This window comes from Miscanthus floridulus, chromosome 14 (assembly GCF_019320115.1).
Source record: "Miscanthus floridulus cultivar M001 chromosome 14, ASM1932011v1, whole genome shotgun sequence".
NCBI lineage: Eukaryota > Viridiplantae > Streptophyta > Magnoliopsida > Poales > Poaceae > Miscanthus > Miscanthus floridulus.
In genome coordinates, this window is record NC_089593.1 from 7,105,286 (window position 1) to 7,129,263 (window position 23,978).

The window sequence follows — 23,978 nt, forward strand, 5'->3', positions numbered from 1 at the left end:
ACAGTGTAGTGCGGGCGCTGATCGTGGGCACAGCGTCAGAATACAGTGGCCGGTAATCCCCGCCGTGCCCTGTCTCAGCTGGTATGGCGTTGATGCGACCTCACGTCCCGTTGGCCATTCCGCGGTGTCGAGCCGTCGTCCGGCTGAGATTGTGGGAGTGGTTGACGCATTAATGGGACACGACGTGCTGTCGGGAAGATCGGTCGAGGCGGGGGCAACGGGCTATGGACAAGCCGGCCTCGAGCGATACGGAGAATGAGGCCTCGCGCGAGACGAAGATTGGACTCCTTGCCGAGGCCTTCCGTGAAAGGCCTCGCGCGAGGCGGAAATTGCGTCAGGACGCCGAGACCTCCCGTGAGAGGCCTGAGACGATGCGGAGAGCCGGGTGGGCTCGGATGGGACTGGTTATGAGCCCATGACTTACCCTCTAACTTTGCCGTTGATGGGATTTTAGTGCCTCTTTTAGTGTACGCTCGGGGTACCCCGTTTTATGGTACCTGACAGGAACAAAAGTAAAGTTTTGGCAGGCAAATCAAATAAGGAAACGAAGTTTTGGGAGGCAGAAAACAGTGTCTGTTTTGAATAAATAAAGGTTAAGGGACTTTTTGTTAAAAAAAGAATACTAAGTAATGCTAAGCAAAGAAACCAATGCAGTATCATACATTGCCGTGGGTAACACTGGTTGAATATGACTTTCTTGTTGACCTTCACCTCAAATTTCCTTTAATTAATATATCACTCAGCTCCCTACGCAAAACGCATGTACTCGCCACAGGCAGCCAACAACAGCAGGGAGCAAGAGCAACCACCACTAGTTAATACAGACACCGAACACCAGGTTACTACACAAACCGACGGATATCATCATGTACAGACACAAGAAAACAAACTGTCATCAAGACAAGCCACCTTAGCTTCTTCTTAATCTCTTTCCCTCACAAGTCAAACCACACCACATTATAGACATCTCTATCTATTTCAACTTCAGCTGCTTTGTTCTTCTCGGCGCATCTTTCTTTTCATTCAAGCTTCACAAAATCATAGAAGAGAATGAACCTGATCATCAACAAATAAACCAAATGGAAGGTCAGTTTTCTAACTTGTTTGAGCACCAATACATAGTACGCTAGTTTCACTAACAAGAAACTAATCAATGGCATGCAAACCTGGTAATTTCAAAGGACTGGACCAAAGCTCAGGTTCATGTTGGTCAATTCCAATACAACAATAAATACTCGTGTACCAGCTCATAAGCACAACACCACTATCCACCTCAGGCATTTGTTGTCCAACCGGTTACTTCCAGAAATCGACAAGCGCCCCAAGTTTGAACATGTCAGCTCAAAGTCACACATTACCCAAGAGACAATCACATTCCAAAGGATCTGTTATAGATATCATTTGAACCCAGCCTGTGCAGCTTGTTCACGTCACTTGGATATAACATCCTCGACATGTCTGACATTGTGGTGTTATTCCCTTGTCTTGAATCACTCCACCCATCCCAGTGACCACTTGTAAGCTGCGAGTTTCTGGGTTGTTGCGGAATCTGCGCATAAGGGGATATAGGACCATGGTTCTGAGCTAAAAATCTGGATGCCAGGTAATTATCATTCATATGGTTCAAGCCATCCTGCATAGGGTCTGTGAATCTCAGGTTTTGATGAGACTGCACATTTGGCTGTATATGCAACTGAAACCTTGAATCACTACTTGCTGGTTGCAACTGTGCTTGAAAAGCAGGAGTATTTTTCATCTCCAGCCCTGAATCGCCAATTCCAGGCATCAGCCCTTTGCCCACAGCTAATATAGCAGGATCATCAAACTCCATATCACTTGCATGCCTTCCAAACTGAGATTGGTAATGATTACTGTTGCCACCCAAAACAGTATCCCGGAGAAGATTGTCTGTGAAGAACCGCAAAAGGCATGAGAAATCAAACTAGTTATAGGAAAATAAGCAAAAATACTGAGACAGGAAACAAACCTTGGTATGTTGAGCCATATGATTGATTAGACCCATCCTGTGATGAAAATCCAGAAGAAAATGCAGGAGGAAATCTAGAAGGGGGATTAGGGCCATCCTGTGATGGAAGTCCAGAAGAAAATGCAGGAGGAAACCTAGAAGAGGTATTAGGTCCATCCTGAGATGAAAATCCAGAAGAAAATGGAGAAGGCAGTCTAGTAGGGGGCTTAGACACTTCCTGAGCTGAAATTCCAGAAGAAAATGCAGAAGGGAATCTAGGAAGGGGGATAGACCCATCAAGAGACGAAATTCCAGAAGGAAACCCAGGAGTGGGGTTCAAACTATCCTGAGATGGAAATGCAGAAGAAAATCCAGGAGGGGGGACTCTTGTTGGTGCTGAAAATCCTGGGGGGGCAGATATTTTAGATCTCGATGTACCTGAGAAAGCAAATTCTTCGTAAGCACATAAACTTATCACTGGTAAACATAAAAATCACATAATAAGCACCAACAGATCAACAATCTATTTGCATGAGTCAGAATATCTTTACCAATACTGAATGAAAAATAAGTGCAGCACACAGAAATAAGTTCATTCAATTACAGTACCTATCATTCTTTTTTTTTGTGCGATTTACAGTACCTATAATTCTGCTCAGTCAGGCAAAGTAGTCAAAAGGTATTATAGTACTCACCAGCAGTTGCCATGTCTAATACACCAAGAGAGTTGCTATTGGAAAAATCATTTTCTAGATATTGGAATGCAAGGCCATTCTGGTAAATATTTCCTCGAGAATTCTGGGGCAGCAAACTCAAATTCTGCTCAGCACCAGTACCACAGTTTCTGAGAGATGAATCTAACAAGTTTCCTTGGTTATCCTGTCTAGCAAATGAAAATCTGGACTCTTTGCTCCCAGTTCCTGATTTCCATGAAGGCGCAGTGAAATGGACATCATTATTTTCAGATTCCCTAAGCATCCTAACAAAATTGTTAGCAGTCGAATATGAATCATCCCACGGATTAAACTCTGACGACAACATATCAGAAATTATTCTGCTCTCATCCTTATTTATGCTTATGGTCTTGTCAAAACTTCCTATACTATCTGAACCCATTGCTCTATGCTGATGACTTCCTATTCCAGGATGTCCAGAAACATTACCATGTGTATATACAGTCCCTAGCCCATCTTGACCTCCATTTGGCAAGACATAAGTGTTATTTATTGAAGAAAACCCCGTCTGTGAAGAAGCTCTAGCGCCAATCGTCAATGCAGGGTTACTTTCTGTATCATTCCACAATGAATTATCCAATGTACTAGGAAATTGGGCAAACGACGAATATGATGGTTGCTTTGAACCATCCATTAGTATACTACAAAGTTTGTCAGTGAGCATTGTAGAATCTACTATATCATTTAAAGGAGTCACACTACAATTTTGCAGCTCTGAACTCCAATCAAGACGCTTATCAGAACTATATTGACAAGAAAGAATAGTATCCTTATTTTCTGAAGGTAAGAAGAGCTCATCAAGATTGAGATGAGATTGGTCTTTGTCAAAATTCTGATCCATGGGCACATCAAGAGATGTGCATGGCATTACATCTGATTGCTGATTTCCTGCCATACTCTGAATATCATTGTTGCCACCTAATTTTACAGAAGATATCTGAGCAGATAGCTTCTCCATGTCAGTGTTCCTGGATCCAATATCCTCCAATATTTTCTCCCCAGCAGCATGACTAGATTGGCAGTCTACAGCATTTGATGTAAGGCTTTTAGGAGTAATATTGGTAAGTGAGTGGTCACCATCACTCATACTTGCATCTGATTTAGATATTGCTAGACTTGATACAAAAGCTGAAGGACTTTTGCTGGTAATGTTGTTCATTGTTATGTCTTTCTTAGATAAAACCAGTGGCTTAGATGCTGGATGGGTTAGCTCGCCATTTTCATTTGCAACTTGATTTTCATCGCTTCCTTTTGACATCCCATCTGATACTACAATGTCATCGTCATTCCAAGCTGAAGGTATTGTCGAGAAATCTATGTCCAGTGATGACTCCAGTGATGATAGAGCTTGTGTTTCCTTTGAAATACCAGGCTTATACGGCTGCAAGGTTTTAGACGCTTTTTCTGACACTTGCTGTCCTTCAGACATTTTTGTTGCTGTACTTGTATCATCATTCCACGAAGAGGGTGTTTTTGTACTGGAAATTACTGAAGAACTAGAAAATGGATTACTCTGTGATTCTGATTTAGGTTTTGTATGAGATTGTGATGATGTCGCCCCAGTAGCTGTTGTCCTGGCATTCAAATCACGCTGCCCCCTGCACATAAAAAAGGAAAAAAAAATCAGTAACACAGTCCTCAGCTTCAATGCATAGCAAAAAGGTAGCAGAAGACTTTTAGAGATACCATACCATGAGGCAGCTGGTGGAAGTGTGGACCTCCCAGAACTACTGTTTGGAGGTGAAAGTCTGGGCTGGTTGGTGGCATTCTGAACAGATGGTGGCCAGTTAATGGAGTATGTAAGCCAAAACATGATGAAAATATCAGCAATTAAACCTAGACTAGAAAGCAGCATTAAGTTTAAAAAAATGGCATGTCTTCCAATGCACTTTGAATTTTCAGCATAGAGAACATACAAGTGTTCCATTCTTGAATGTATGCTTGGCTGAAACCACCGCACTGTAAGAGAAATCATCTCCTGGAGGGGGCAACACAGTGCCTGTACGTCTTTGTGAAACACTAGATGCCATCTGGGGGACTCTAGTCCTGACAGGAATGTAGAAGAGTGAATGAAAAGTAGCAATTGAAACTATCAAAATTGTTTTAGCACAAAGTTCATCAAAGCAGTACTTTATAATATAATAAGACATCCACATTGAAGCACGCATACTTTTTTCTAAATCCACTTACAAAGAACACCAACAGTTTATACATAATAAAATTTTGCATAGGGATGAGTTCATCAAAGCAACACTTAATATAATACGCATCCACATTGAAGAAGACATGTTTTTGTAAATAAACCCTCAGAGAACAACAGCTTATACATAGTAAGACCTTGCTTGTATGGCTTCAAGGGATTAACTATTATATCCAGAAGTGGAAAATAAATGGTGTTTTCAAAAAGGCAATGTGAGTACAAGTAGTTTAGACAGAGAAGGAAAGTGATAGCCAGGACTAGCACATGACTTAGGGCTAAAATGAATAAGGAAGCAGAACAAGAAACTAAGGTTCCACAACATAAGTTAAAATAGCTCAGTACTACCTCGTATATGCTGAGATGATCTCATCTTTAGTAAAACTATCCTCCTGACTGCCTACATCATGCAAATAGAGACAATCTGGATTCCCACATGTCTGAGAAAAGACAAGAAACATTCAGGATAAGTGAATTGGGTAGTAGAGTAAGTACTAAGTAAATGAAGATATCAGAACGAAGTAACATTTGTACCATGTTTCGCAGCCAAGCATGGCAATACTTCGTAGTACCAAAGCATGCCCTGCAACAGTCAATAACCATTTGAGTTACTATGTTGTGCAAAACTTAAAGAAGAGAACAAAGTATAGAAACTCACCTTAACACTTTCCCTTCAAAGACAAAATTGTGTACAGCTTGAATACACCGGATGGCCTCTTCTTCTTTGGCATAAGTAATATACCTGTACACATTTGACAAGAATCCATCATTGCTTAAGCAAGAGCAGAAATTCTGTATCTAACTCTTACACAAACAGAACACTCCCTACAGTGACAAATAAGACGTCCACAGTCATTAACGTGTACCTTTGACTGCTAGTTTCCATTGCTTGCAATAATTACAAAGTACAGAAATATCATAACATTATGCAACTACTATTCGAGCCAGATATGCTCATATCATTTTCACATATTCAATCTAACTATGTCAAGAGGTGTTGATGATCAATGTTTAAATACTTAGACTGCACACAGCGCAAAAGGTCACTTATCTGTGACTCGAGGGAATAACATGTTGCGACAACATGCAAATAACACCAATGGTTCTTAAACAGTTTAGGACCATGATTACTAGGTCCTCAACAAATCAGTAGGTAGCATAATCTCTTCAGGGAAAAACTAACTGGTTTATGTAATAGCATGTACATATAAGGATAGCTAAACCAAGGAGTAACAGCAACATATCAACACGTGCAAGAATTATGTAGAGAAAGTAAAGATGAGGAACAGTGTGTGTTCTAGAAGACTAGAACTCTAATTTCACATGTTCTTTAACAAAGAGACCATCAAATACAATCCATATTAGACGTGTTGCAAGCATGCAAAATTTAATATACACAGCAATTTCTACACTAGAAAAAAAGGCACCCTAACTCCATTTTGGTTAATGCCTTAATGATAATCCCTAACTCAGTTCTGTTTAATTATAAACAATGCATGTTTCTGGCATAACACAGTTTCCCTTTTTTTTAAGGCAGGCATAACACAGTTTCAGAATACATCCAGACACTTTCTTGGTATTTCCAAGAGAAATCACCCAGAAACTAAAGAAGACATCCCAGGAGAACAATATAAAGTACTCAAACTAAGAAAATTAGGCATTTCATTAAGAGATGAATTTCATCTATATCTGCAAATGCAGATTTGGGTTCTGAGCTTAGCCCAGAAACAGATACCTTGCATCTATCTGATTCTTTGAATTTCACACCAATAATACAATACATATCCTAATGTTGGCAATGAGGATACAAATGTTACTTTGAAGTGGTTATGCAAATCAGCAAATCACACTGCTAAATAGTTCAGATTAAACTTAAATGACTGAGCTACCTGCATAGTTCAGATTAAACTTAAATGACTGAGCTACTTGCAAGGATATGGACATAATATCACATCTTCACCAAGTTCACTAGAAAACCACATAATAACAAGATTGAAGTCTGAATTTACTTTCTTATAATACCAACGGTCCAGTATTACAAGGAACTATTAGAAACTTGAAACATACGATTGCATAGAAAGTGGATAATTATTTGATAAGCCATTAGGCTAATTGACCAGTACTGAAAGTAGAAATCTAACTGCATATTAAGTATGAATAGATCATGCATGTGCAGCGTACAGTTCAGAGAGACATACACACTAATATTGCTGTTTGCTGATGCCTGAGAGGGAGGCCCAGTCGGACGGGAAACTGAAACCTTCAAAACTTTCCCATATTGACCAAAGTATTCCCTGCGCTCAAGTACCTAAACAAGAAATAGTAGTAGAGTAGGTATGAGAAGTAAAATTTAAACATATCACACATAACTTGGACAAATCTGGATGTGAACTCACGCTCTCGTTGCATAAATGCGCAGGTAGCCCAATTATGTACACCAGATTTCTCTGGATGACCCTGACACTAGCCAGATGCTTCTTAGATTCTACGGTTGACATTGCTGTTGCTGGTGGTGCTGCCTTTGGCTTAACCTTTTGGGTCTTGTGCTTCTTCTCTGCATTTTTCTCTGCCACCGTCCTGCTTCCATCATCAATGTAAAGGTAAGTTTGAGATACCTAGTGGCAAGGTCAACTTTCACAGATGGCTCTACCTATTCCTATTTCACATGATATATAAAAGGGTAATCAATCGCAAATGTTGTAGTCAGTCTTCTGAAGTACAACAGAAATTGATTGGTAGCAAGAGAAGCATTGCGACGGACCTGTCACAAGTGGCAGCCATCTTGACGATCCTGTCCTTGTCATAGCGTGTGCGGCATGCAGGGCAGCGGCCCTCTGTTTCCTCCTTCTCAGCCATGTCTATGATGTGGTGCCAGCACCAAACACAAATCTGCAGAGTTAAGTGGCAGTTATTATTAGATGATGGCGCACAGCGCAGGCAAGGCAGGCTGCAATCTGATCGATATGATAGGATAGGAGGAGGATCGGTAGACATACATCGTAGCCGCATTTACATGGCTTGAGCTGCTGGTCAGTGATGTCCATCTCCTCGGCACAGAGCGGGCAGGTGCGGTCGCCATCGTCGCTCATGGTCGTCCTGGTGGATTGGAAGTCAGCCAGCATGAGGAGAAACGACCAGCCAAGTAGTATGCATGTGGAAGAATAAGAAGACGGCCCAGACTCAAACAGACAAGACATCAACCAATCAATCCTTAAGGTACAGTATCAGCAACCTGAGATCCCAAATATTTGTGCACATCACAGGATAAACTGATACATGAGAGACTGAATGAAGTGTACAAGACACAGAGGGCATCGAACCTTGCCCGATTCTAACAAATCAGCAATCCAACTTTAAATCTATCGGCAGAAACATATGACAGTCCTAAATTCCACCGGATTGCTCTGCTACGGGGATACACGCACGGACTAATAATAATTATAATATTAACAACAGCAATAATTACAGAAGAAGAAGGCAGGGCGGCGAAATTCCCATGAGATTGTAGTGAATCGAGCCGAAAAGATGCAGTGGAGTAGCGGGAAGGAGAGGAACTCACATTGGAGGGCGGGTCGGGGGGTCTCCGATTGCGCGATTCGCGGGAGCGGCAGGGAACCCTAGAGGGAGAGGGAGGAGTGGGCGGTTGAGGCGGCGGCGGCGGCGGCGGGATCAAGCAGGAGGGCAAGCGGGGGGAGGGGATTCAAGGTCGGATGGCTGGACTCCGTCTTGTTCCTTGTGGTTGGGGGTGCGCGGGCGCTGTGGACACGGAGGAGGGGGGCGATGCGGTGTGCCTACGATGTGGTAGTAGAGGAAGAAGAGGAAGAAGAGAAGGGAGGGAGGGCTGCGCCTGCGTGGTGGGGATTCTCTGTGGCCTTCCTTGTGCTGTGACCGCCACTCTCTTCTAGTACATGCATAACCCATGTAATAATTTGCATATCTCTCTATATTATTGATCTCATCTCAATCTCAAGCTCGACCTATGATATTAAAAAAAACGAAGCGTTTTTTTTTCCAACTCAGCTTTTTTATTTCACAAAAGTGTTTTTTTTTACTTTTCAAATAAACTACCGTCGCACCCTCTGTATCTTATACATATATGACCCAGATTCATGGCCCTCACACTCTTCGCTTTTTAACTGTTGCTATTTTCAAAGTGGCAGTCATGTTCTTTTACTATAGCCAAGCCACCTTGAGTTTCTCTGGTGCCGATGTGTCATAAAAAACAAACCTAAAATAGGCTAGTATCTACCATATTTTGTTGTAAATTTTATGTCTTTTATTGTCCAGTAAAGCCACGTTTAGTAATTTGGGATTGGGTTCGCTTCTAACATATTGGACGACTATACACATCTCGGAGGAAGATGATAGTTGAGTGGGAGTCCTCTTGTTGTAAACTGATAGAGGGGAGTCGCGTTAGCGTCATGTATTTGGCAAATTGAGGTGTTGAACTCGCAAAGCTATGTGGTAAGAGGGTCAAGTTCGGTGAAGGCGGCGTTCGGTGTTAGGTTTAGTCCTAAATCGATAATTAATGGTCGATGAGCACAACATATAAGACGGGGCAGCCCTCACCTATCTCCTAGAAGAAGAAGCTGAGGGTGACTGTGGTCAGTAAAGGATTTAATCATCTACCGAGAGGGTGGATTTTCGTTTAACATCGCAGAAACAATGTGCCATGAGAGCTCCCCGGAAGAACCGGGGTTCCACGGAGATGGGGAGGCTGGATTTTGTGAAGATAACTTGGAAGACGAGAGAAAGGACAGAGGAAAGACCATAACTGGGCTGGCCCAACAGGCAATATGCCATGAGAGCTCCCCGGAAGAATCGGGGTTCCATGGCGATGGAGAGGGTGGATTTTGTGAAGATAACTTGGAAGATGAGAGAAAGGATAGAGAAAAGACCATAATTGGGCTGGCCCACCAGGCCAGGGCGGGCCTCAATATCGAAGAGTTGTTAACCCAATTCATACACGCCAGCCTCAACTCATTGGACGCAAGTATAGATGGGCAATGGGCCGGCCCCGCGTGCCACTGGGCCATGCCACCTGAGCTTCGTGCCTGGCCGACGGCCCAAGCATGACCTATTGGGCCCTTTTTCCGTGGCAGGATGGCCTAGACAGCACAGCCTTTTTAGCAGGCCGGGTCGGCCCGAGGCCCACCAAATGAGAACATAGAGAAGGGGAAGGCGGGGCCTGGAGGTGGTGGCGGCCGCCGGTGAGCTCGCCCCCAGGAGGATGCGGCGGAGGTGGGGAGGGCGCTCCGGCTCCGTGGAGGACGTGAAGTAGCTGGCGGTTCCGCCGTGGTCCGGCCGAATCCGTGGAGGACGCACTGGCTCTCCTTTAGCTTGGTGGAGGGCGGCGCGCTCGAAGCACGAGGGTCGGGGCTGGGGCCCATCTATCCACGGAGAGAGAGTGTGTTTCCTAGTCGTGTTGCCCACGCCGTTGGGTACAAGACGGTTTGTCAGCGCCCACAATATTGTTGACGCCAGATGCATGTGGTAGGCTCCTACCATACTGTAGGACAAATGTCGGCGCCCACAACACTGTTCGTGTTCTGACACGTCTGGAAGGTTATAAAGTACCCTTCTGACATGACCCGATAGTACTGTCCTGCAGGGGTGCAGGGTACGGTCCTCGGTATTGCGGTTTTACTTTGAGCGCCCTGCCTTACTTGCTCCACCTGATTCTTTGGGTCCTTTACCAAGCGGGCGTCCCTGTTCGGTTGTTTCCCAGTCAGCTCCGACCGTGCCGGTCGGAGAAGAGCTGTAAGCAGAGGTTCGGTGTACTCCCGGTCGGAGAAGCGAGTCGAAGTCGAAAGTGAGCATCGTCCTTTCCTTGGACAGGCCTTCCGGTCGGAAGCGAGCGTCGTCCCTCCTTGGCCAAGCCTTCCGGTCGGAGAGGTGGGTCGGAGTCGGAAGCGAGCGTCGACCCTTCTTGGCCAGGCCTTCCGGTCGGAGACTAGATCGCCCTTTCGGCCTATCATTAGGTATCTGGGCCAGTCTAGGAGTTGTGCGTCGTTTGCAACATCGTCTGTTGGGCCGAACTTTTGCTGGGAAGCAGGTCCATTAGGAACCCCGTGTTTATAAACCCTATAGGAGCCCCCGAGACCCCGGGCGATTCGGGTAGAATCATCTAGGGGATTTTGAAAGGTCCTAATGGCTAGAGGGGGGGTGAATAGCCTAATAAAATTTCTACAACAACACTTAACAAAGTGGTTAGACAATTATGAGGCGAAGCGAGTGTTGCGCTAGCCTACTTAAAATGCAAGCCACCTACCACAAATCTAGTTTAGATAGTGTCAATTCACACAAGAGCAATGACACTACCCTATGTTAGTGTGCTCTCAAAGGCTAACTAAAGAGCCACACCAACCAAGCATGCAAGCTCTCACAACTAGCTACACTAAAGAGCTTGTCAACTAGTTTGCGGTAAAGTAAAGAGAGTGATCAAGAGGGTTATACCGCCGTGTAGATGAATGAACCAATCAATCACGAAGATGAATAACAATGATGACCAATCACCTCGGAATCAAATGATGAACACAATGATTTTTACCGAGGTTCACTTGCTTGCCGGCAAGCTAGTCCTCGTTGTGGCGATTCACTCACTTGGAGGTTCACGCGCTGATTGGCATCACTCGCCAAACCCTCAATAGGGTGCCGCACAACCAACACAAGATGAGGATCACACAAGCCACAAGCAATTTACTAGAGTACCTTTTGGCGCTCCGCCGGGGAAAGGTCAAGAACCCCTCACAATCACCACGATCGGAGTCGGAGACAATCACCTCCTCCACTCAACGATCCTTGCTGCTCCAAGCCATCTAGGTGGCGGCAACCACCAAGAGTAACAAGAGAAATCTGCAGCGAAACACAATCACCAAGTGCCTCTAGATGCAATCACTCAAGCAATGCACTTGGATTCACTCCCAATCTCACTATGATGATGAATCAATGATCTAGATGAGTGGGAGGGCTTTGGCTAAGCTCACAAGTATGCTATGTCAATAGAAATGGCCAAGCGTCCCAGCTTGAGCCGGCCAAGGGGCTATAAATAGAGCCCCAATCAAATAGAGCCGTTATACCCCTTCACTGGGCAAAACGCGTTCTGACCGGACGCTCCGGTCAGACTGACCGGACGCTGGCTCTCAGCGTCCGGTCGCTCGATGTCAGCCATGTGTCCAGACTCAACGGTCATCAGCCTCGACCGGACGCTGCTCCTTCGAACTGACCGGACGCTGAAGCCCCTGCGTCCGGTCGTTTACAGTAAGCTCCCGAGCATGACCGGACACGTCCGATAAAACTGACCGGACGCTGAAGCCCCAACGTCCGGTCATTTCCAGTAAGCTCCCCGAGGCATGTTTTTTCGACCGGACGCGTCCGGTCCACCTTGACCGGACGCAGACCAGCGTCCGGTGCTCAACCCTATCCACTGTGCCGTCTGACAGCTCGACCGGACACAGCCTTTCAGCGTCCGGTCGCTGAGTGACCCAGCGTCCGGTCAGTAGACCGACGCCAGCATCAATTCGACCAACTCCATTTCAACTCTAACTTCTTCACCCTTGCTCAAATGTGCCAATCACCAAGAATTTTGCATCCGGCGCAATAGAAAATAGACATTTCATTTTCCCAAAAGCGCCGAATCCCGCCTCGCAAGCTCGGCGGGAGGGAGAGAGGGACCCAAACCCATCTCAACCCTGCACACACCTTGTGCACATGTGTTAGCATATTTTCACAAATATTATCAAGGGTGTTAGCACTCCACTAGATCCTAAATGCATATGCAATGAGTTAGAGCATCTAGTGGCACTTTGATAACCGCATTTCGATACGAGTTTCACCCCTCTTAATAGTACGGCTATCAAACCTAAATGTGATCACACTCTCTAAGTGTCTTGATCACCAAAACAAAATAGCTCCTACAAGTTATACCTTTGCCTTGAGCTTTTTGTTTTTCTCTTTCTTCTCTTCAAGTTTAAGCCCTTGATCATCTCCATGCTATCACCATTGTCATGTTATGATCTTCATTTGCTTCTCTACTTGAAATGTGCTACCTATCTCATGATCACTTGATGAACTAGGTTAGCACTTAGGGTTTCATCAATTCACCAAAACCAAACTAGAGCTTTCAGATTTTTCGTTTTGACAGTGGGTGCGCGTGAGCGCACCCGGTGGGTGTAGCCCCTGGGCGATTTGGGTAAAATCGTCTAGGGGATTTTTCGTTTTGATAGCGGGGGAATTTTTTGTTTTGACAGCGGGTGCGTGCGAGCACACTCGGTGGGTGTAGCCCCCGAGCCTACGTCCGACTGGTGAGTCGATTGGAGGCTAAGCATCTTGGTACTCTTTCCTAGGGCCACGGATTCCTGTGTTTCTGCCATTCGGGGTGTTCGCCCGTGTTTGTCCCACCCGTGATCCACGCGGTCGGTTGGTTTCCCGAGTCGGCGTCAGGTGACTCGAGCCCCTAAGCCCCGTTGGGTTTGGTAGGGGATGGTCTAGTTCCGTGCGTTACCCCGTCCATAGTTTTTGCAACCAGAGAGGTTGAGCTAACGTCGCTTGCCTCGATGGCTCGAGCGACGCGCTCGGTGAGCTCGCTAACGGGCACGTTCGAGCGGAATCTGGGTCCGTCGTTCGTGACAGGGTCGGCATAGCCCTCATGTGGCATTCCACTGCTCCTTAACCTGCCTCCCGACAGATGCCCGAGTCATTCCAGAGACTGACTCAGGTGGCCCACTGGCCTCCCCTCGATGGAGATTCTGTGGGTATGGCTCGAGGTTTAGGATCGAATGAGAAGGTCAAGATGACCTTGTCTGCTTTTGAGCAGATCGGGCAAGGGACCCTGGGGCTCATCTGCATTTTCTCCCCTGGCTCTATTTGATACTAGGTGGCCTCGAGCCCTTCGTGGGCTGGCCTTTAAACCCCGGTCAGTCATTGGTCATGTTGAATGAGGCAACTACCCCTTCGTGAGGCAACACGGAGCGTTGTGATGCATTAATTGCATATGCGATGCTTTGGATATATGGGATGAATGAATGACTGCATGAATGAATGTGTGAATGCATGTATGAGAATGGATGAATGAATGATTATGCATCAGAAAATAAAGTAAGAGGGTTTGGTAAAATTACCTTGATGACTCGAGCGATGGGTTTGAGGAGTTCTTATCGGATATGTCCGAATGGGATCAGTGTTCGTCGTTCATGACGGAGATGGCATGGCCCACATGGGGCATCCCTCTGCTCCTTACCTATCTCTTGGCTTCGCCTGAGCCATCCGATCGACTTAGGAAGCCCGTTGGTCTCTCCTTCGATGGAGATCCCGTTGTTGGGCCCTTCCAAGTCTTGCCTGGGAAGGCGGAGGGCCGTTTGCATGCAGTTGTGCCTTATTTCCTACACCCGGCGTACGGTAGTGGTGTACCATGCCCAGGCCACGTCCCATCTAACCAGGCATTGTTTTGTTGGGCAGGGGGCATCCCATCACATTCCCATCCGCATTGAACAGGGGAAGGGAGAGGTTTTTTTGCCTCAATCCTTCACCTTTCTCCAACTACTGTCTTTCCTCCTTAAATAGGGGAAGGGAGAGGGCTTTCATCCCATTCCTTTGCCTATTCTCCAACTACTGCCTCCCCTCCTTCTTCCTTCTCACCAAGCGCGTTTGTGCGCCGCGGCGGTTCCTAGGAGACAGAGGGTAAAGCGAGGGAGAGGAGAACTTATAGATCCATTCATGAGTCCGAAGCGTGATGTTGAGCTGGAGGCCATCTAATGTGGACGAGACGGTGCTGGCCGCCTTCACCGAGAAGGGGCTGCTTCCACCGAAGGAGGTGGTGCACTGGAGGGCTCCTGTGGGGGAGGCTTTTCCGCGACCTCAGGCCAATGAGGTTGTCTCCTTCCTCGCCTTCCATGAGCACGGTCTAGGATATCCCATGCACTAGTTCCTGCGTGGGCTCCTCAATGAGTGGGGCCTAGAGCTGCAGCACCTCAATCCGACTAGGGTGCTACACGTCGCCGGCTTCGCGACCGTCTACGAGGCCTTCCTCGAGATGGAGCCACATGTGGATTTCTTCTGGTGGATCTTCACCGGGCGAGCCTTGTCATAGGGGAAGCCGCCTAGGACCACACCAGTTGGGGGCTTCGCCTTGCAGAAGAAGTCAAGGCTGTTGGGCTCCTACCCTACGTACTCCCTCTATGACTCCAATCGGGGGTGGCACAGGGAGTGGTTCTACATCAGGAACCCAATGGAGGCGTCATTCCCTCTGTTCACTAGAAGAAGGCTGGAGAGGTAGGGAGAGATGGTCATGGGGTCCCACCAGTCGGCAGAACAAGCTAGAAGTCATCGAGGCAGAGCTCTAGAAACTGGTGCAGCACAGCCTCGACAGGTTGTGGGTGTTCCATACCTTCTTCCACCGTTGAGTCACCCCATTGGCGGAGTGGAGGCGGCCAATGTGGATGTACTCCGGCCTAGTGGACCCCGACCATGTGTCGTCGGGGGAGTTGGCGAAGGATGAAGTCTGGAGTTGGCTCGGCCGGGTGCTGCAACTAAGGGCCCAGGAGACCCTCGAAGGAAAGCCCAGATCTCTCCACACCGGGAAGCTATCCAATCTGGTATGTTCTCCTCTCCTTATTCCATGTCCCTTTCAATCTTGCTCTCCTGTAATTTGACTTCAAGTCATTCGTTTCGTAGGACTCGCCGGTAATAAATCCTGGCTGCATCTTCTGAAGGGGCCAGAGGGCATGGCTTGGCAAGCTGCCCTGAAGGAGGCGGTGGTTGTGAAGAAGAAGAAGAGAGCTGAGAAGGCTCGGAGGAGGCATGGAAAGGAGATGGAGATCCCCCGGCGGGTATGGGCCGGCGAAAATCTTAGCGACGTGGAGGCGGAGCTCGAGTCGGAGGAGCACATGGAGCTTGGCAGCGACGCGAGCACCTCCAAAGATGAAGGAGATCGAGACATCGTTATGACCTTGGTGGAGCATCGCAAGCCTACGGCCACGTCTACCGGCGGTGGGCGGGATACGGAGAGGCACAACGACGTTCCTGTGTCAAGGAAGCGCACCACAAGCTCGGACGTCGCCGTTGAGCGAGAGGCGAAGCGGGCGTGGTCGCCGTGGCCTTTGGAGGCATCACTGGCTTCGTCCCCTCCTGCTCCGGGCGTGGCGAGGCAGGTCGGTCGATCGGAGGAGCGGGCTCACACCCTCGCATCTTCAGGGTCAACACGTGCGCGCGACCCTCAATGGGGGGACACCCCGCCAGCTGCTCTGGTGGGCACGCCTCGAGTTGACGGTCGCGGTGACTCGCGGGCCGATCGGGAGCCGGTAGGGTCGACTCCCCCCTAGTCGAAGTGAGGGGCGTGGGTCGTGACCTGTGAGTGGTCCTCATTCGGCGGGCTCATTGCCGGGTGGGTAGGGTTTTAGGGCCCTGCCACTTTCTTCCAGGTATGTATCCTTTGTTTCTTTTCGATCTCATAGTTTGTGTTTTTTTAGCGCGAGTGCATGACTGACCTGTACTTTTTTTACAGTGGCTAGATACTAACGGGATTGAGCATCACCCCACCTCCCGTGCGGGAGGAGTGGAGACCTAGCCTGTAGCGAGTCACGATGAGCGGCAGGGAAAGCAGGCTGGCTGCGGAGCGACCTTCCCTTCCAAGGGCTGCACCCTCCCGGCCGGTCGCGAGTATGGCGGCAACAACAGTGACAATGATGGCGATGATCCCCATGGTGATGGCGGAGGCTGGGTTGGAGGTGACCCTTGCGATCCCTCTCGCACTAGCTATGGTGGAAGAGAGGAGGGAGTCCGGGCTCCCTGCCTCGCCCGGTGGAGGGACACATGGCTCGCCCTCCTGGTCGAAGCTAGAGGGGTCAGGAGGTGACGTAGCCAGGTCAGAGGTAGAGCATCCACAGGTGGGCCATAGGGTCGAGGAGGTGGAGATCCCCTGCTCCAGCAAGGCAGGCACCAGGGTGGAGCCACTGGCCATCCCACCATCATAGGAGTTGGTGATGGTCCAGTCATCGCATGATGTTGCGTTCGCAAGATCTTCTAGTGGGTTGGGGGAGACCCGCGAGCTGGTGTGGCCCTACCCCGGTGACCCGAGGAAGGCTTGGTTCATCCTTTTGGATGAGGAGGAGGTGTAGCTCTGGGACTTACTTGGGGGGAGAGGACTCGCGATGGAGTCCGATCTTGCCCAAGCCAAGGCGAGGCTCAAGGAGGCTTTGGAGCGGGTTGAGTCCATCCATCAGGCGATTATGGTCGACCTGCCCCGCATCATAGAGGTAAGTTTTCTGTGCTTTTAGCGTTTGTCCTTGACTCCTTGTCTTTCGCTGGTTGTTTCAGCGTGTTTGCTTCTTGTTTTGCAGGGTTTAGAGGAGATGCCGAGCCATAAGTCATGTTTCCTCTTGGAGGAACACGGTTGGATGGAGTGGGAAGCCACGATGTCGTAGTGGGTCACCGAGCTTGAGCGCTAGCTGGAGTTTGCCTGCCGCGAGTCCCAAGACCGGGCGGCCAAGGAGATGGGAGCGCGGGCGGCGGAACTGCTCGTGGTAGAATGGGCGACTGCCGCCGAGTGAGGACTTGACGCGGCGAAGGTCCACTAGGTGGAGATCAAGGTGGTGCTCTAGAAGTCCTTAGCAAAGACCGAGGCGGCGCCCGACAAGTCCCTAGAGGCTCTAGAGTCAGAGCGGAAGGCCCGGTCAGAGACTGACCGAGAAGTGCTCGCGCTCTAGGGGCAGGTGCTTGGGGTAGAGGAGTCAAACGCTCGGCTATGCAAGAAGGCGACTTGGTAGGAGGAAGGACTCTCCATCCTCGAGAACGCCTACCTCGGTATGTACCTATTCCTCCTTTGGTTGATGCCTTAGTTTTTCCCTTCCCTTGCTTGTGAACTTGTCATGCTTTTTCCAGAACAGGGCGGAAGAATCGGTTCTCTAGAGCAGGACCTAGAGACGGCCAAGGCGACGATTGGTAGGAGCATGGAGGCACTAGCCAAGTTCCTTGAAGAGTGACATGCTCTCGAGGGGGAGCTCGACTAGATTTGCAACGTTGCCCAGGTCATTGTTTCAGAGGTGTTCGGGTCGGTGCCGAGCACCAGCACGCCCATCATCCAGCTGGCGGAGGTCCCGAACAAGGTTTGGGTGCTCATCTCTGATGGGATGTTATAAGGGATGTTGGGGGTGCTGACCTCAGTGGTGACGCACCACCCGGACTTGGACTTTGCCTCCATCTGCAAAGGGTACGCCGATGGCTAGAGCGCGGACGCCATCCATGCGCTCAAGGAGAGCTTGGTGCCATGGGCACAAATGGTTGCCGAGCAAGTCTCCATGTAGTGGGTGATGGAGGCTCGCCGTGCGAGCGTGGCCAAAGGTGTGCGTCAAGAAGACATCATCCAGCCTGCAGATGGAGTGGAGGCTAGGTTGGAAGCGAGCATCGTCCCGCCTCCGACCGAACCGAATGTCGCCCCATCAGAGAGCGAGCAACCCTTATCCTCGTCGATCACGCCGTCAGCTGATGCTGCCGGGCGGCCATAGTTGAATTTTAGAGTAGAAGTAGTCAGTATATGTAAATGTTAAGTTTGTGGGGAAGCCCTCGTGTGAACATTTTGTATTCATGAATACATCGACTTTGTTTTGTGATGGAATCACTTCATAAGGGGAAGCATGTCCCATCCGTTCTTTGTTTTTATCCTAGCATAGCTTTGTTTTTTATCCTTTCTTTTTTGCACCTGCCTGTTTGATCCATAGGCTACAACCTTAAGAACCCGGGCATGGCTCGCGAGGCTCAGCTGCTCATAACCGTAGGTCATGGTGGGGTGTGATCGGTCGAGAGTTTGAAACAAAGTTACGTAGGGTAATTAAAGGAACGGACTACCCTTTCGTTAGGGTAAAAAGTATTTACCATATGATAGTAAAAAAGAGAGGTGGTATCGCACCCCCATGGAGCCCTCGAGCAACTCAGGCCGAAAGTGTTTGGGCCAGGGTGCCTGTAGGAGCAAATGTTGAATGAAAGAAAGCGGTAAGACCGAATTTTTTGGGGAAGAAATGACGTAACTATTCGATGTTCCAAGTGTTGGTGAGAACATTGCCATTGTCATCCTTTAGTCGGTAGGTGCCTAGTCGGATCACCTTGGTCACCGTATAGGGTCCTTCCCATGATGGAGAGAGTTTGTGCTTCTCCTTGGTTGATTGGGTCCTTCGAAGCACGAGGTCTCCGACCTCGAGGATTCTCCCTCTGATTTTTCTTTCATGGTACCTGCGGAGAGTTTGCTGGTAGTGAGCGGAGTGGATGACGGTCATCTCGTGGGCCTCCTCGAGTAGGTCAACTGCATCTTGCTGAGCCTCCGCTGGTCGGTTGCGGTCGAAGGCCTTCACTCTTGGGGCGCCGTGGTTGAGGTCGGAGGGCAACACTGCTTTAGCTTCGTAGGCTAGAAAGAAGGGTGTGAACCCTATGGATTGGTTTGAGGTCATTCTCAGGCTCCAAAGGATCACTGGGACCTCTGGAACCCATCGCCCGGCGTACTTATTGAGTCGGTCGAAGATGCGTGGCTTAAGTCCTTGGAGGACCATGCCATTGGCCCGCTTGACCTGACCGTTAGTACGTGGGTGTCCGACCAAGGCCCAATCGATCCTAATGTCGTATCCATCATAGAAGTCTAGGAACTTCTTCTTGGTGAAGTTAGTTCTGTGGTCAGTGATGATACAGTTAGGAACACCAAAACGGTAGATGACGTCGAGGAAGAATTTGACCGCCTCTTCTGAGTGAATGTTGGTGATGGGCTTCGCCTCTATCTTCTTGGTGAATTTGTCCACCGCTACGAGTAGGTGAGTGAAGCCACATGGGCCCTTTTTGAGGGGTCCTACCATGTTGAGGCCCCAGACCGTGAACGGCCAGGTGATGGGGATGGTTTGAAGCTCCTGTGCCGGCAAGTGTGTTTGCCGAGCATAGAACTAGCATCCCTCGCACCTACGGACGACCTCCTCTACATCTCATAGTGCAGTGGGCTAGTAAAAAACTTGATGAAAGGTTTTTCCGACCAGCGACCTTGGGGCCATGTGGTGTCTGCAGATTCCATCATGGACTTCGAGGAAGAGCTGTTTCCCTTGGTCGGTAGGGATGCACTTCATGAGTATTCCAGATGGACTTCGCTTGTAAAGTTCATTACCGAATGTGATGAATGTCTTGGCGCATCGAGCGATCTATCGTGCTTCAGTCCTTTCAAGTGGGAGAACCTCCTCAAGGAGGTAGACGAGTAGCAGTGCTCGCTAGTCGGTTGGATCAAGTGCCACCATGTCGACGTCGACGGGCGACGTCGTTATGGAGACACCAGGGTTGGAGCCCCCGGGCGCTAGGTTGGCATTAGGGTGTGTCTAGATCGGACCTTCTAGGATGTGGGCAGACGGTTTGTGAAGGTTGTTGATGAAGACCCCATCTGGAGATGAAACCCACCTGGCAGCCAATTTTGTGAGAAAATCAGCGGCATCGTTGTCCTTTTGGGGGACATGGTGTAGTTCGATCCCCTAGAATTTGTTGTCGAGCTTGCGCACCTCCTGGCAGTATGCTGCCAAGAGGGGGCTCTTGCAAGAGGACTCCTTCATGACTTGGTCAACAACCAACTCTGAGTCGCCGTAGACGTACATCCACGTAGCGCCGAGCTTGATGGTGATGCGTAGTTTGTTGATGAGGGCCTCGTATTCTGTGGTGTTGTTTGAGGCAGAAAAGTGGAGACAGATTGTGTAGTGGAGCCTACTCCCATCTGGGGAGATTAGAACCACTCTAGTCCCTGAGCTAGGTGCCATTACGGACCTGTCGAAGTACATCACCCAGTACTTGTGGGTGACGTCTAGGGTCGGGAGCTGGACCTCTGTCCACTCGGCGACAAAGTCTGCGAGAGTCTGAGACTTAATAGCGGTATGGGGGATATACCTAATGTCGTGGCCCATTAGTTCGAGTGCCCACTTAGAGATTCATCTCGCAGCATTGTTGTTGCGGACGATGTCCCCCAGCAGGTATGAAGTGACGACCGAGACTTCGCGGTCGGTGAAGTAGTGTAGGAGCTTTTGGGTCGCCATCAGCATGGCGTATAGAAGTTTCTACACCTAGGGGTACTGAACCTTAGCATCGGTGAGTACCTCCCTGATGAAGTATATGGGTCGTTGGACCTTAAGGTGGTGTCCTGGCTCCTCCCTTTCGACGACTAGGGCGGCACTCACCACGTGGTTGATTGCCACGACATAGAGGAGGAGGGGTTCTCCCCGTTCAGGAGCGACGAGGATTGGGGCCAATGTCAGTGATGTTTTGAGGCATTTCCAGAACCTGCTGTGCCTCCTCAGTCTAGATGAATATGTCTGTCTTTTTGAGAAGCTTGTAGAGAGGCATCCCCCGCTCGCCTAGCTGGGAGATGAACCGGCTCAGGGCGGCCAAACAGCTAGTGAGCCTTTGTACGCCCTTGACGTTGCGTATAGGGCCCATGTTGGAGATGGACGTGATTTTTTTGGGGTTGGCCTCGATACTGCGTTTGGACACGATGTATCTAAGCAGCTTCCCCTTCAGAACCCTAAAAACACATTTTTTGGGATTCAATTTGATGTTGAACCTTCGGAGGTTCATGAACGTCGTGGCCAAGTTGATGATCAGGTCGCAAGCTTGAGTCGTTTTGACCACTATGTCATCAACATAGACGACGATTGTTGGTTTTGGCTGCTCGACTTGGTCATGCTGGTCGAGCGGGTTGATCTGGTCTGTGAAGCAGCGCTGCATGTGAAAGCTCTAGTTTGGTTTTGGTGAATTGATGAAAACCCTAAGTGCTAACCTAGTTTATCAAGTGATCATGAGATAGGTAGTACACTTCATGTTAAGAAGCAAATGAAGATCATGACATGATGGAGGTGATGCCATGGTGATGATCAAGGGCTTAGACTTGAAAAGAAGAAAGAGAAAAACAAAGAGCTCAAATCAAAGGTATAATTTGTAGGAGCTATTTTGTTTTGGTGATCAAGACACTTGGAGAGTGTGATCACATTTAGGTTTGATAGCCGTATTATTAAGAGGGGTGAAACTCGTATTGGAATGCGGTTATTAAAGTGCCACTAGATGCTCTAACTCATTGCATATGCATTTAAGATCTAGTGGAATGCTAACACCCTTGAAAATATTTGTGAAAATATGCTAACACATGTGCACAAGGTGATACACTTGGTGGTTGACACATTTGAGCAAGGATGAAGAAGTTAGAGGTGAAAAGGAGTTAGTCACGCTGGTCATAGAGGTACCGAACGCTAGTCTCTGAGGGACCGACGTGTCCAATCAGATGTGCTAGTGAGATGCTGGCGTCGGTCATACGACCGGACACTGGGTCGTTGAAGCAACCGGACATTGGAGGCAGCGTCCGGTCCAACTGACATGGCTGCACAGTAACTAGGGTTAACCACCGGATGATGCGCTGTGTTCGGTCAAGATCGACCGGACGTGTCCGGTCAAAGAATTTTGGTTCTGGACCCTTACTGTAAACGACCGGATGCTGGAGGCGTAGCGTCCAGTCTGTTCTGTAGGAGCGTTTGGTCAGTAATTCGACCATTGAAATCTGATGGACACTGTTGAACGCAGGGGACACGTGGCCACCATCGGGCGACCGGACGCTGAGGTCCAGCGTCCGGTCAGTAGGACCGGAGCGTCCGGTCACCCCGAGTTGTGCCTAGTGAAGGGGTACAATGTCTCTATTTCATGGGGGCTTCTATTTAAGCCCCATGGCCAGTTCAAGTTCACTCTCTTGGCCATTTACATTGACATAGCAACCTTGTGAGCTTAGCCAAAGCCCTCCCACTCATTTCTATCATTGATTCATCATCATTGTGAGATTGGGAGTGAATCCAAGTGCATTGCTTGAGTGTTTACATCTAGAGGCACTTGGTGTTCGTGTTTCACTGTGGATTTCGCTTGTTACTCTTGGTGGTTGCCACCACCTAGATGGCTTGGGCAGCGAGGATCGTCGAGCAGAGGGTGGTGATTATCTTCGGCTCCGATCGTGGTGATTGTAAGGGGTTCTTGACCTTTCCCCGGCGAAGAGCCAAAAGGTACTCTAGTGGATTGCTCGTGGCTTGTGTGATCCTCATCTTGTGTTGGTTGTGCGGCATCCTATTGAGGGTTTGGCATGTGAAGCCAATTAGCGCGTGAACCTCCAAGTGAGTGAATCACCACAACGAGGACTAGCTTGCCGGCAAGCAAGTGAACCTCGGTAAAAAATCATTGTGTTCATCATTTGATTCCGAGGTGATTGGTCTTCATCTATATTCATTCTTGTGATTGATTGGTTCCTTCCACGACACAGCGGTATAACCATCTCGCTTACTGTCTTTACATTACCGCAAACTAGTTGTCAAGCTCTTTAGTGTAGCTAGTTGTGAGAGCTTGTTAGTTTAGATAGTGTGGCTCTTTAGTTAGCATTTGAGATCACACTAACTTAGTGTTTGCTATAGTCATTGTGTGGATTAATATCATCTAAACTAGAATTGTGGTAGGTGGCTTGCATTTTGAGTAGGCTAGCATAACATTCGCTTCGCTGCATAATTGTCTAACATATTTGTTAAGTGTTGTTGTAGAAATTTTTATTAGGCTATTCACCCCCCTCTAGCCATTAGGACCTTTCAAGTGGTATCAGAGCCGAGGTCACCATGATTTGAGGCTTAACAACCTTCGGTGTAAACATGGCTCAAATCAACAACACCAAGAAGCCACCCCAATTCGATGGCTCCAACTATCCCTATTGGAAGGCTAAAATGACAACATACATCAAGTCAATCAATAGGAAGGTGTGGAAGGTGGTAGAGACCAATATTAAGATTGAGGATGAAGAGGCTCCCACTGTCGCCATAGAGATACTCCTCCAAAACAATGACATTGCTCTTAGTGCCATCCATGATGCTTTGGATGAGAGAACATTTGAGCAAATCAAGAACATTGAGAGAGCTCATGAGGCATGGAAGAAGTTAGAAGAATCATTTGAGGGCACTCAAGCCGTGAAGGGTGCAAAGGCATACATCCTAAAAGAGAAATTTGCAAGCTTCAAGATGAAGGAGGATGAGAATGTGCTAGAGATGTTCCATAGGCTTCAAGTGCT

General features: G+C 48.4%; 1 protein-coding gene across 1 annotated transcript; it reads right to left on the reverse strand.

Annotated features, from left to right (window-relative positions):
* Positions 1 to 663: 663 nt before the first annotated feature.
* LOC136502889 (uncharacterized) lies at positions 664 to 8,753 on the reverse strand. The gene is made up of 14 exons (XM_066498142.1): positions 8,457 to 8,753; positions 7,894 to 7,993; positions 7,659 to 7,786; positions 7,294 to 7,474; positions 7,096 to 7,205; positions 5,556 to 5,639; positions 5,432 to 5,480; positions 5,246 to 5,337; positions 4,617 to 4,746; positions 4,392 to 4,468; positions 2,662 to 4,298; positions 1,988 to 2,404; positions 1,167 to 1,908; positions 664 to 1,056 (listed from the first exon to the last, which is right to left on the reverse strand). Coding segments are annotated over exons 1-13 (3,546 nt in total). The 5' UTR covers positions 8,459 to 8,753; the 3' UTR covers positions 664 to 1,056; positions 1,167 to 1,369.
* Positions 8,754 to 23,978: the final 15,225 nt, after the last annotated feature.

What these genes read in the sequence shown, in the direction of transcription:
- LOC136502889 (XM_066498142.1), bottom strand. An exon ending in ATGCTTGGCTGCGAAACATG is followed by an intron (nt 5,338 to 5,431) that starts GTACAAATGTTA and finishes GTCTTTTCTCAG; the next exon opens with ACATGTGGGAATCCAGATTG. An exon ending in ATATGGCTCAACATACCAAG is followed by an intron (nt 1,909 to 1,987) that starts GTTTGTTTCCTG and finishes GGTTCTTCACAG; the next exon opens with ACAATCTTCTCCGGGATACT.